Source organism: Corythoichthys intestinalis, chromosome 3 (assembly GCF_030265065.1).
Source record: "Corythoichthys intestinalis isolate RoL2023-P3 chromosome 3, ASM3026506v1, whole genome shotgun sequence".
In the NCBI taxonomy this organism is placed as follows: Eukaryota; Metazoa; Chordata; class Actinopteri; order Syngnathiformes; family Syngnathidae; genus Corythoichthys; species Corythoichthys intestinalis.
The window spans coordinates 9,527,222-9,541,237 of NC_080397.1; the positions used below are offsets into that span (position 1 = coordinate 9,527,222).

General features: G+C 38.5%; 1 protein-coding gene across 2 annotated transcripts in view; it reads right to left on the minus strand.

The window, feature by feature from the left end:
* The window catches only part of LOC130912986 (phosphatidylethanolamine-binding protein 4), a 161,591-nt gene that overhangs the window by 100,797 nt on the left and 46,778 nt on the right, over positions 1-14,016 (minus strand). For both annotated transcript variants that reach the window (XM_057831203.1, XM_057831205.1), the window contains exon 4: positions 4,613-4,711. In XM_057831203.1, the coding sequence (XP_057687186.1) occupies positions 4,613-4,711 (99 nt within the window). The remainder of the gene's footprint in view (positions 1-4,612; positions 4,712-14,016) is intronic.

Genomic DNA, 14,016 nt, shown 5'->3' on the forward strand with positions numbered 1-14,016 from the left:
CGCAATACCAAAAATCCCCATTTTTCTACTTGGCATACCCCTTTTTGCCAATTTGGGCTCCGAGACCATTCATAATTTCGGCCCTGGCGCACATGTACGCACCAGCCAAGGAAAAGTGATAAAAACACATGAGGGTACATTTGTTGCCTGCGAGTCGAAGTGTGAGTACTTGATTTTAACTTATTGGCTGCCACTGACTTCCTATCCATTCTAAATGGGAAGGATGGCAGTCAATGCTCCTCCAAAATGGAGTGGACATCTATCACCATCATAAAGTGAAGTACGGTATTTAATTGGGAGAATTTGCTCAATCAATATTCAATTCTGGGGGAAAATTTTTCGGTAATACATAAAATTTAATTTGGGAATTTTGATTTTTAATGAACTCTTTCTGCCATTGACAATGATTGATGTCCAATGATGTAAAATGAAAAAATGATCCAGTCATCCGTCTGCTGTGAACTGAAATGAGTTTGTCTCTAGCAGTGTTATTTTCGTCAACGATGACAATAAATAAAATATTCTGTCAACACTTTTTTTCATGACAATAATGAGGCAACAATGAGCTAAAAACGTGTTTTGGAAGGCTACAACATAACAAGCCTAATGCCAGTTTTCGTCTGACCAGACGAGAACGAGACGTAAATGCGCAATTGTTTCCATCACATGTTCACATTATGTGACATTTAATGTGTAGTTAGCCTGCATTGTAGTGGTGTCTTGTTGCGTCGCTCAAGTGAAGTGCTACGCCCCCCTCCACTCACCAGTGCAGGGTCCTCTCCAGTGTCAAGCCTTGCAAACACCAAAGAGAATATGCAATGTTGCTTTAGCCTTTAAAAGGTCTGTGCCGAGTGATCATCACACACTAAACGTAACTCATAGCGTTAGCATAACATTCGCGAGAGTCCTTTTAAACTTTCGGACAACTTTTTTTATACATATAGTTCGTGGCATCCAGGTGGATATAAATATTGATGAATTATTATAGTTTTAAATATAGTGTGTAATTATTACCAAGTTGTTGTTGTAGAAACTACAATCATATGTGCTCCTCTGTCAATGTCCGTTTGAAATAGTTGGAAACCTTTATTTTTGGAGTAAAATTTATTAATTTTACAGACGAAATTGTTTTTATTAAACATCGACGAAATTAGTCTAGTTTTCGTCAACAAAACCTAGACACACATAAGATGACTAAAATTTGACTAAGGCTAATTAGTATTATCATCCAAAAGACTAACACCAAGATGAAAGTTAAAAGGGTGGCTAAAAACAACACTGGTCTCTGATGTCCAATCCATTTGAAGTGGGTCGACTAGCAGTGAATTATCATTCATCCAATGTTCCATCAATGGCAGCCAATAATTTGATATAAACCACATTAAAATATCCTGCAGGTCACTTCTTGTTTATTTTGTGTCACTTCCCTTTGATTTTGGGGCATTACCAGGTCACTTCCTGATGATTTAGCTTCGATTCCAGGCCAAGTCTTGTTGATTTTGAATCACATCCTGGTTGTGAATGCTCATCTTTCAATGCCAATAGACATTTTGACTGCTTAAAATGGATTGAAAGTCTATCACCATCGATGGTAGCCAATGAGTTATCAATGAAAATGCAGAAATATGCTATCAATAGTAATATGAAAATCAAATTTCCCAACAAATTTCGCAAAAACAAAGAGATACTATTGCAATCAAATAGAGTATCTGGATACAACATTTCAGTACCGATACTTCCTAGTATGACACAAATGTGGCAGCTGAGAGCAACACTTGCAATGTAAATTTCCTGAACCTCTAAACTTTAAAAGTATCATTTGTATTTGTTTTAGACAGTTTCTCGGGGTATACTCAATTCATTGCATTCAGCGGTAGAATTTATTTCTGTTTAAATTAAAGATATAGTGGTTATTTTGTATTGTCATCTGAGTTGTACAACTTTACTGAAACTTTTTTCAAACAACAGTTATTTTTCAAGCCCATATACCAGGGGTCCTCAAATACAAATCTTGAAGGTCCATAATTTTTTTTTTTTTTTTTATACAAGCATGGGTCCATTTATTAATCGTACATTCTGATTAAATAAAAAATTAACAAAACATTTTTTTGACTTAAAAAGACAAAAAAATATAAATAAATAAAAAAACATGCAAGTACAATGTTTACACATGTACTCGAAATAATTGACAAGATCTGTCATTAAGGTGCAAACAATAGCTATTGACAGTACATTTTCTAACTATAAAACACTGCTGGACAAGACATGTACAAGTAGTACAGTACTAGCCTGGTACTCCAGACTCACTGCTGTTCCAGCTATTGAGTCTGGCCACCATTAAGTGGATAAAATTTCCAGGGCGGAGCCAGCCACAGCAAACAGACAGCGGAGTGGACCAATCAGTGACGGGCGGGACGAGGGACTTGCGCCCAGAAGTAAACATACGAGGAGAGCGGAGTTTATTCAACATGGCTAGCGCGAGAACGACTGTTGTCAATGACTTGTGTCGATGTGTTTTTGGTAATTTAAAACTGATTTTACCGTGGATTGGAACATATTCTCGGCTCTCCTGTTCACCATCTGTGTTGTTGTGGAGACGATTTCCGACTCGGAAGAGTGACGTTGCTCGTTAAGAATACTTCATGCAAATAAACGAATCTGATTTGCCGATTGATTTTGTACTTGCTCGAGAGCCCGTTAATGGGCTGAGACCCAGATTATTCTCTCAATTGCCACGTTTACATGGAGCCAAATATTCCAATTACAATCGGAATATTTGTTCAAACCGAATAAATGTGTTCCATATAAACACCTCATTCGGAATGAACAGGCCCAAACCGAATGGAATTTCATTTCGATTCACAGGGGTGGAATATTCCTTTTCCCAAACCGATTAGAAGTAAAATTATATCATGTAAACAGGGAAGCGGAATGGTGTCTGGTTGCGTTCTTTCTGCGCATGCTCCGTACTGACGTGGTGACGTCACTCAGTGACGTAAGTAACGTCACTTGCAACATGGCTTCCAAGCACACGCACAGCGCACCCACACAACTTTTTAAATTAACGGCGTATCATTCTGAAGTTTTGTTTCCACTCGAAAAGTTAAAACAGCAGCTGATCTGATGATCGAGCTCCATGTTTTGCAACGTGACGCTTTGTTTTGATTAATCTGCGCATGTCAGACGGCAGTTGTCAAACGTCCTTTCGGAATAAAGGCAGTCACATGTAAACGCTGGATCGGAATCGATGAAGTGACATGTAAACAGCTGATGTGAAATTTCCATTCGGAATTATTTGAATCGGTATGAATAAAAGTCAGCATGTAAACGTGGCTAGTGTTTGAAAAAAACCAGGGAGAACAGTCTGGCCGTGCCAGGCAAGTACAGTACATGTTCACTTGTTCAGAACATAAATGACAAGCTCTGTCCTTAAGGTGCAAACATAACAATTATTGACAGTAACTTTAACTGTAAAAGACTGCTCAATGAGAGAAATGGCATTTGGGGGTCACAAAGCTGTTTACTCACATCATCAGCCATGACTGCTTCAACCTGTTAATTGCTTGCCTTCTCAATTCTGATTCAGGAGGAAACATCTTCAAAAGAGCTGTGCTCTTTAACATAATGGCGTTTCACATTTTCACTTTTTTTCAGAGCAACTGTCTTTAAGCTTATTAAGCACATAGGTTTGGTACTTGCAGTTGGTAAAATGGACGCATATTTGTCATTCCATTCTTCATTGTAATGGCGATTTTCGTTGTCCACATTTCTTCTCTTTGTCAACTTTGAGCATGCCATTTTGTTAGATTCGGTCTTCTACTGGTGGCATGTGTGGTGTTAGTGAACGTTCCTCACCGAGACGGGCGTTCGTGATCGGGGGGCGAGAACGTTGCTTAACGTTGTGATCTTGAATGTTGCCCGCATGCAGCGAGAGTGCTGGGGTAACACGGGGAAATAAATCACATTTGCTCACAGTATGACTCATGTTCTTGAATGAAAAATAAAGTACACGACAGCATGTACAAACAGATTGCAAAGTGTCGGGTGCGACTCGTGTTTGAGGTTGCTGACACTGCTGTGGTCCAACCACGCTACCTAGTAGCATGCAAGCCTCTCAGCCAATCAGTGAATCCATGCAGGCTCTCTCAGCCAATCAGCGCATCATTGTCATAGAGATGACAACAGAAGTTAGAACATGGAAGATATTAGACTAAAAATGAAACCGAATTTAGTGATAGAATAGTAGCGCATAGCGATAGATCGGCGGTTTATACAAATGATATATGTTGAAAAAAGTTTTTTTCTCGTTTTTTCGTTCGTCTGTGGGTCCGCAGAGAGGTGTGCCGTGGTCCGGTTGTGGCCCACGGTCCACTAATTGAGGACACCGGCTGTATACCAACCTGAAACGCGACATTGCATAGGACAAAACTAAGCTATTGCTATTCCCCTTAGCTTGAGCAATGCGGCTTAGTGTTATTTTGTCACTTTGTGACCATTTTTTTTGTTGCTCTGAAATATGTGCAGTGACAATATATGGCTATTCTATTGTATTTTACTCTCAGTTTTAATCATCAGCATTGATTTCCAATCAGTTGAAAGTGGGTGAAAATACCTGTAGGTCTGTGACAAGCCAATGCTTCCAGTAAGCGGACCTTGGATTAGAACGACTTGGAGCATCAGGATCAACCATCACCAGAAGATATAGCCTGTCCTACAAAACAACAAGAGGATATGATCAGTGTTTTCATAAACTGACTTATCCACAGACTCCCCAGGTAGACTCTTTGGATGAAGACAGGAGTTGCTGACAGTTGTTGACTTGCAATTCAGACAGTGCTGAAAATGCATGGCAGTGGACTGAACTGATGTCCACATATTTCTGTTACGATAATGGAGGTGAAGGCAGCAAATGGAAGGAATTAAGAGAACGACGATGGCGCTGGTCAACTTAAAAGTTATGCTGGCAACAGTCAAATCAATGGGAATGAAAATGATTCAGGTTTGGACATCGAATCAACAAGATTGGTTGGTTGTTGATGATGATCAATGAGACTTTTTCGTAATGAATTTTAATCGTGAAACGATATACACTCATTATTTAATGGCTGAAAAAAACAAACATTTATCCCACTTATATTTCGTAGTTCATTCTTTATCTTTGGACACAATGTTGGCTTTTATAAAAGAATCAGACGAGCCAGTATTGAATTACTAATGTATACGTATATACACGCACACACACAATGGTACCTCGACATACGATCGCTTCAACACACGATCTTTTCGACATCCGACGTAAAATCTGATTTGCCATTTGTTTCTACATCCGAAGACATGCTCGAAATACGATGATATATGACAGCGCCGCAGTTTCTTTGTTTACCCACAAGAAGGACGCACGGTGGATTTTCTTTTGAGAGAAATCATCACGGGTTCCAAGAAGGTTAGTGCAGGTGGTGAAAAAAAGATGACGCTTAGCATTGAAATGAAGATGGAAAATAGACAGATAGAAAATATGAGCGTGGTGTGCGCATCCGTGAACTGGCTCGACAATACGGCCGTAGAATGTCTACGATCTCAATGGTCCTCCAACCTCCGTTCGCCCGTCTTAATAAGTTAAGGTGACAATTATTATTGTGGTAACATTGTCAAAAAAACCGCCAGCTTCGTCAGGTTTTTAATCATTTATTTCAGAACTTGTGCAACACAACACTCCTACTGTCTGCGGCAGTTGACGCCAGCAACAACAGAACATTAAAGTAAAATCTTTACCGCACCTTTCTCACTCTGTCACGTCAACCATGGGGTGCGTTCAGGTACAGCACACAAAATACATCCGCAACATTAGAACCCGATTAGTTATGTACTTTATTACAGGAATGATAATAATTATTATTTTCCCGATTGTTATTAATAATTTATTTGTTTTGCTATGTGTAATTGCCATTTGTAACAGTAGGATTTAGTGTAGGTTTTCGGGTTGTGGAACGAATTAAACTATTGATGTATTATTATGGGAAAATCCTGCATAACATTTAGACTTACAAACAAGGTCCTGGAATGAAATAACTTCATATGTAGAGGTACCACTGCAAATATATATATATATGAGTGTTAGTATTAAAAATACAACCACAACAAAACATTAAAAAAATAAAAATAAAAAATAAAAAATATGACTTATGGAAGTAATTAACCAAGGCATGTGACTATCTTTGGTAATAGTTAAGGGGGAAAAAAACACCATCAAGACCTGGCTTATATGAACACCTCATTTTCGGTTCATGTACAGAAGGCCACAATATTACATTTGGTATACATCTGTGCTCCAAAAGATTTTATGTCCACATATGTGGAAGCCAGGTCACAATAAATAATCATTTTATTTTTATTAACAATTATTTCTGTATTATTTTTAGATATTTTGTATGAATAAACAACAATATGCATCGATAACATGTAAACAAAAACAAACAAAAAAAAGATTAAAAACAGAAATACATTTGATTTCTTTCAAATCATTTAAGTCATTGGTAGTTAGGGGTGTGACAATATACCAAAATGGTGATGTATCACGTATACTTTGTATCCCAAAAGGTTTTCGCAGGGGTTGGCGACCCAAAATGTTGAAAGAGCCATACTGGACCAAAAAAAAAAAAAAAAACATGTCTGGAGCCGCAAAAAAATTAAAAGCCTTATATTAAGCCTAACAATGAAGGCAACACATGCTGTATGTAGCTATATTAGCCTACTAGCAAAATGATGGCTAAATATACATAATGGCCCTTCATGATTTAATGTTTTTTTTCCCTATAGTGCATCCAACGCACAAAATGGTCCGGTTGTTCTTGAAAGCATTCGCTTAAAAGTGCCCATTTAAAAATGCGTATGTAAAGTGATTGATGATATCACACACAGAGTATTATTGAAAAATGTTTAAGTAATATAAAAGAGCAAACGTGTGCGCGCACATCTTTCTCTCGAATGTACATGCAGCAGTAGTGGAGCTTAGCGATGCGATCCACTTCTTAAATCTATTTTTGCGCTTCTTCAAAAGTTCTTCAGAAGTAATGGAATCACACTTTTTCTCTCACTCCCATCAAGATACTCGGCTGCCGGTTTGTTTGCATGGCATCCTGCCCTGCTGTTAGAAACGTGTGTTGCAGGCTATGACGCAAATCTCGGTTGACAGAAATGTTGAAATGTAATATTTATTCTACACATTTTTTGAGCATCGGAAAACATTAAGAATGTGTTATTTGTGTCTTCCCACAGAAACCATATCAACCCAAAAAATATATTTTCCTTCAATATTGCATTTTTTTTTACCATTTTCAAACATTTTTGAAAATGCTCCAGGGAGCCACTGGGGTAGTGCTAAAGAGCCGCATACAGCTCTCAAAACACGGGTTGCCGACCCCCGGGTTATCGATATGGCCCTGCCAAGAGTCGATATATCGTTTTAAAAAGGTGTCACTGTTCGGGAAAAAAATTAAGGAACCAACAGGTTGCTACCAAAATCTCTCATTAGAATCGTGTCTGTGTTAGCTCATTGGCTGCCATTTATGGCGCTGAATGTCCAATCCATTTTGATCATTGATGGCACTGAAACCGATTCACAGCGAGTCTTCCTGGTTTTGGAGAGATTTATATGTCACTTCAGTTTCAATTTAGGGCATTTTCAGTTCACTTCCGGTTGATTTTGAATCACTCTCTATTCATTTAGCGAGATTCCTGAGTCACTTCCCATTCAGTAAGCTGAAATCAGCGGTAGGTGATCAAGAAATGCCCCAAAAATCAGCAGAAAGTGACCAAAAAAAAAAAAATCAATATACTGTATTTTATAGAATTATTTCCTGACTCACGTATCAATAATTGTTCTAACGCCATATCGTGAGGCAATCGTTATGGTGAGCCTTGTATAGCAAATCGTATCATGAGTTACTCATGTTTCAGTGCCATTGACGGCGCAAGATGTCCAGTCCATATTGAGTGGGGTGTCTGGCTTGTCAAAATGGATTGGCTAGCGTCATCAGTGGCAGCCATTTAATTACATGAGAGCTCTAATGGTAATCATAAACCAAGGTCTCACAGGATATATTTTTGGGGTGGAACTGCAAATGCTAAAACGACTGAGCCGTTCAACTTCGGAGGTTCCACTGTATTCTCAGACCTGGCATCGCTCGGCTTGGCAGCAAAACATTTCCAATCTGATAAAGCCAAATCCTCTTGCTCGAATGATCACAGTTAACTTCCTGCCACTTACCAAGTATCTTAATACCCCACAATCTGTCATTAGATAAAGTGAGAAAAGAAGCATCTAAACTGACACTTGATCACACTCATTGGACGCTGACTTAGCGGCCTAATTGCCAGAACATTTTCATTCTGTCTGTCCCTAAAAGTTACAGACTTATGAGAACAGATTGAATTATTGCGAGAGCACATTTGTCATCCCTGGTCCTACGCCCAAAATCTGCCAGACCATATGATGGTCTTTTTTTATTTATTTATTTTTTTTATTTAAATGTTCATTTCCGCTACAAACCAGATACATTAATCGCAGCTGTTTTTCTCCTCTCATCTGACATGGCATAGTATTTTCATCTGAAAAAAGTATTTTAGCTGTTTGTGTCAACAAGAAATTTCCTGTTTGTTGTGTCCTATCAAAGCTTTCTTAGAATTAATCCAAATCCGATGTACTAGCCAATCAAGTAGCAGTCATGTATTTTTCTTCAGATGCTCATTTTGAGAAGGATTCTCTGCCTACCTGACAAGCAGTAATAAGCGTAAACAACTAAGCCTAATAATAGGATAATACTGTAGTCTCAGTGGTGTGCCTGCAGGTAACATGCAGACACACGGGCAACAATGGAGCCTCCTCCACAGCCTGTCAAAAGTGACTCTATATCAGTGACCCCCTCGGGCAGCTTACCAACCATGACCTGTTGCCTTCTTACCAGTTCTGTAATCCTCATTTGTACACGCTCGCTACCAGGCAAAGACACTGTGATAATGGACTTATTTTCAAGTCTGATGTGTTCAGAACACACACACTTTGAATAAAACATGACTCCCAGTCACAATTATCATTCAAAGAAATAGCCATTTATAGCATATTTCATGAACATTTATCATGGATGGAGCATTTATTTTTTTCTTCCAGTCAAATTTAGAACAGTTGACATTGTTTTGTCAACTGTAATTGCTGATGCTTTCTGGGCATATTTGGCTGTTGAATTTCTACCTGTTAGAATTCTGCCTGGTCCATCTGGCACGGGCAGCAAAAACACTAGAGAGGATCCCTCCGTGCTTGCACTTCACACATTGTGGCATGTACCCTTCTCTCTCTTATACGAGGACATTTTTTTTTCTCTCCATCTGTCAAAATCCACATTAATTGCGCACAGATATGTGTGAAAGACTCCAGGGAAAAACAGATGCATGCTTTGCCATCTGAAATATTTCAACAGGGCTAAAATGAACTAAATGTTGTATCAAAATATGTTTGAACAGAGCACATTCGAAGAGGTGGATATGGGAGGAGGGCAGACTGTTCAAAAATATTGTCAAACTCCGTTTCATTAGCTGTCAAGATTAGATCAAGATTTTATTTTTCTAACATCCCAAATTTAATGTAACTTTAATGCTGCCATCGACAGAGATATATGTCCAATCCATATTCACATGTAAATTGATTCGACGTCTATCACCGTCAATGGCAATAAAACATGAAAATTTATAAGACAAGGCATCTCCAATTCTGATTATGTGAGAGGATTTGGCTATGCATTTATAGACAAAAAACTCTACATATTTAAAAATAAATAAACAAAAGCATATCCCAGAAGACTTTTCTCCTTCAGGCCAAAGTTTGCCTAAGAATAGATCAAATCTGAAGAGAAGCTTGCAATGTTATTAATCACCTTCGGGATACACCATTATGCCATGCCTTTGGCTGCTTAAACTCCTTATTCTTAAGATGGGTGCTAATTACTTTGAAAAATGTCTCTTCAGGCATTATTCTGAGAAGTGAGTAACTGCGAAATACGGTAGAACAGTTGTTCACTTCCAACTTCCTTCAAGTGGAAATATTGTTCCCACAAGATGCCAATTATAATCGAAAGGTATGTCGTAATTATAAAATAATTCAACTGCAGATTTTTTCTTCTTACACAACAGTGCAGTATTCGTCAACAACGACGATACAGAAAATATTTCGTCAACGAACAATTTTTTGTTTACTATGACGTCACGATGACAAGCTAAAAAGGTGACTGAGGAGACTAGAACATAACCAGACAAATGCCAGTTTTCGTCTAACGAGAAAAAGTTCAATCTATAATCCCCGATTTCCTGTTGGGTTTGGAATATGGGTGCAAGAGACTTTTTTGAGCAGTTTTGCACAACCTATCCCCTCCCCAAATTTCATCGCTCTGCATTGAAAAAACCTAATAGGAGAGGCCTTTTTAAAATTATTCAAGGGGGCACCACTGAGCCATTTCGTTACATTTTTTTCGCAATGTCATAAAATCAAAATATAATAATAATAAATAATAAAATTATCGAAATTTACGTGAACCCGCATGTATGTGCAAATTTTGGTGCGTTTTCGAGCATTTTCAGGCCTCCAAATTGGCCATTTTCATTTGCCATGGAAAAAAAAATATCCTTTGCATTCCAATAGGGCTCTCGCGCCAGTTGGTGCTCGGGCCCTAATAATTGACTGGTGAAACAATTTTTGAAATAATAGTTTTGTTATAGGCTTCATTTGCTGCAATTTTATTGAAGCTTTTTAAGCTTTTTAAGTCGACATATTTAGTGTGGCAGCTTCTACAATTGTACTCTAACGATTTATTACCAAGGAATTCCTACTCAATGCCACTAATATTTACTTAGAACAAAGCGCGGAAAGGGCAGTTCAGTATCTCTCTGGATGTAAAATCCTGGCTTACCTTTGAGTGAACTCTGCTGGGGATGAGAATCAGAGAGTTGTTTAATCGCTACCCTCATAGAGCAGCCTATGCTATCGAGCGCAACTCCGCTAAGTGACGACACCACGAAGGGAAACAGTGAGGTAGCAAGACGAGGGGAGGAATGGAGAAAGCCCCTCTGTGAGTTTACAAGTTCACGCTTTATCCCTGACCTGATAGCAAACCGTGTCGTTCACGTAGCTCCCTATTAATACACTCCTAGTTTCATCCTCATCTACATCAGCGTTTCATTAAATGGTTAACCATGCATGCACCGCTCGGCCTGGGTCTTGGCAACGCCTCAATCTGAAATCCCAGTTTAAGACTCAAAAACATTTGAACTTGTTTGGTAATTAACAGGTATCTGTTGTGATTAAGAGACAGCTACGGCTTAACGAGCATCTGATGTAGCTTAGAGCAAGGCTGGAAGATTGATCTTTTTGTCCAGTACAATAATACTTAAAAGTACAACAAGGTATTATTTCCAATGATGAAAAAGAGGAACATTTCATTTATTTGTGAAGCCTTAATATCCTTACATCCATTTCTTGCCCTCATTAGGGTCAGGGGTGAGCTGGAGTCAATCCCAGCAGACTTTACACATGGCAGGAGGAAGGTCCGGATGCAACAACAACTGTGTAAATTTCATACCATCAGTCTTATACTGAGGTGGATGAGATCCACCCGAGGGTCCCCCCAGGATTGATAAATCTAAATTTATGACTTTTAAGACCTTTTTTTAATGCCATTTCAACTGAAAATTAATACTTTCCTCGGACCCATTATTTAGATAATATTGAATCATATTAAACGAAGCACTGAACATCAAATTTAACCTCAATTATTAAGTGTGTTTGACAAAAGAATGCACATTTATTGATGATACAATTAAAATGCATTTAAAGTAACATTATAAAGTCTTTCAGATTTTTTTTAAACACACACACAAACACGCACGCACACAATAATTAATGAAAAAAACAGGAGGACAGGACTCAGACCAGCCATCTTCTGTAACAGGCTAGTGCACCTGCCAAGACCCCAGTGAACATGGCTAACTCGAGTTAAAACGCGAAATTCACATTCATTCGAAAGGCAAACCGTGCAAAAATACATTATTGCATCTAACACATTTTGTTTGGCGAAATTGGCAACTTACTTAGAAATGTTTAAGGAAGTCCACTGCCTTTGCATGACCCATAAACTGCGACCCAAAGTATTTGGATGTGACTTGAGCCCTTTTCACATACTCCGCGGAGTATGTGAAAAGGGCGGACAGTTCACGAGTCGAGTCCTAGCATCATGTCCGGGACTTTCCCGGAAAGCAGTGTGCGTGAAAGCAGGCGTTAAATTCCCGGGTCACAGCAGATGGCTGATGACTTAAATATCATAGCGGCCTAACTTCCTCCCTCTTCGCAGTAAGATGAAAAGTGGTAAACAAACATTGCAATTATAAACATAGCAAGCTGGAAACAGCTAAATTAAACTGAAAACATGACGAAATTAAAATCTCAATTATTACGTCCGGGCCGGGCCAGGGTTCTCTCTCACCAACTTTTTAAAATAAACATATATCAACGATGTATGGATGTTAAACTAAGGAATACTTGTTATAAAAGAAATAATTTTGATAAAAAAGGCGCAGTATCGTCATTGCAGAGCCAGAGCGTGCCATACGCCTTTTTTAATCTTGCCCCCTGTAAGTCCCCAAAACCGCATCTGTTTATTTATATTTAACAAACTTTTCCAGCGTTATTTCGTTGTGTAAATACATTTATAATGACTATTTAAACATTAAGAAAACTTTGCGGTTTTTTTTCTGCCAACTGAGAATTTGTTACAAAAGACAGGCTTTTATGCAGACATCGTCACAAATGTGATCACTGAAAACGCAACCAGTCCGTTTTCCCCAGCAGCAAGCAGTGCTCTGTCCAGGTGTGACTGGTGCATCTCTTCCCTTTCTCCTGAGTCTTAAATAAAGAAAACATAGAATTTCGGGGGTTTTTTTTCGGGCTCGGGTCTACAAATAAAACTTGACATTTCGGCGGGGGGTTAGGATTAAAAAAAGAAAAAAAAAAAAAAAAAAAACTGCGTCACGGATATAATTTAAGTTGCAGAGAGATGTTCTTAAATTAAAACCACGGTGAACAAATTCCAGACTTACAACAGCTAATTTAATACTTTTAATATCTTTAATAATGGAAAACTAAATTCAATGCTTTTTTTAAATAACCCACGGGTACCATGCCACCCATAGTGCCTATAGAGTCTCGATGTTGTGGGGTTGTCTTGGCTGACAGGCCTCAGCAAGTGGACATTAGGGGTGTGACAACATATCGAAAAGGTGATATATCGTGATAATTTGTAGCCCAAAAGGTTGTGGATATGCTCCCACCAAGAATCGATACATCATTTTAAAAAAGCCGTTAAAAAAAGCACAAAAGGAACCAACAGGTTGCAACCAAAATCTTCCAATAGAATAGTATCTACATTAGCTCACTGGTTGCCATCGCTGACAACGCTTGACATCCATTTAATTTTGACAGGATTGCACATCTGTTGCCATCAATGACACTGAAATCAGAGAATACAAAGCCAGGTTTGTGGGTATTTATAGGTAACTTCCTGTACATTTTAGGGCACTTACAGATGACTTTATGTTGATTTTGAGTCACTTCTTATTCATTTGGGGACATCTGTGAATCACTTCCTTTTCAGTAACCCAACATCAACAGGAAGTGACCTGTAAATGACCCAAAATCAACAGGAAGCGCCCCGTAAATGGAAAAGGAAGTGACGGGATACCAACAGGAAATGACATGAAATACCCCAAAATTAACTCATTGCCTGCCATTGCCTACCACTGACGTCAAATCCGTTTGAGGTGAGAGGGATGTTCATTCGCTGCCATCCTTAGTTCAAATGGATTGGACATCTACTCGTGATAAACTCATTCCAATTCACAGCAGAAGGATGAAAATAGCTTGTTTTTATGTTTATTACTTATATCGTAGAATGAGTTCCTGATCAATGTATCTCCATA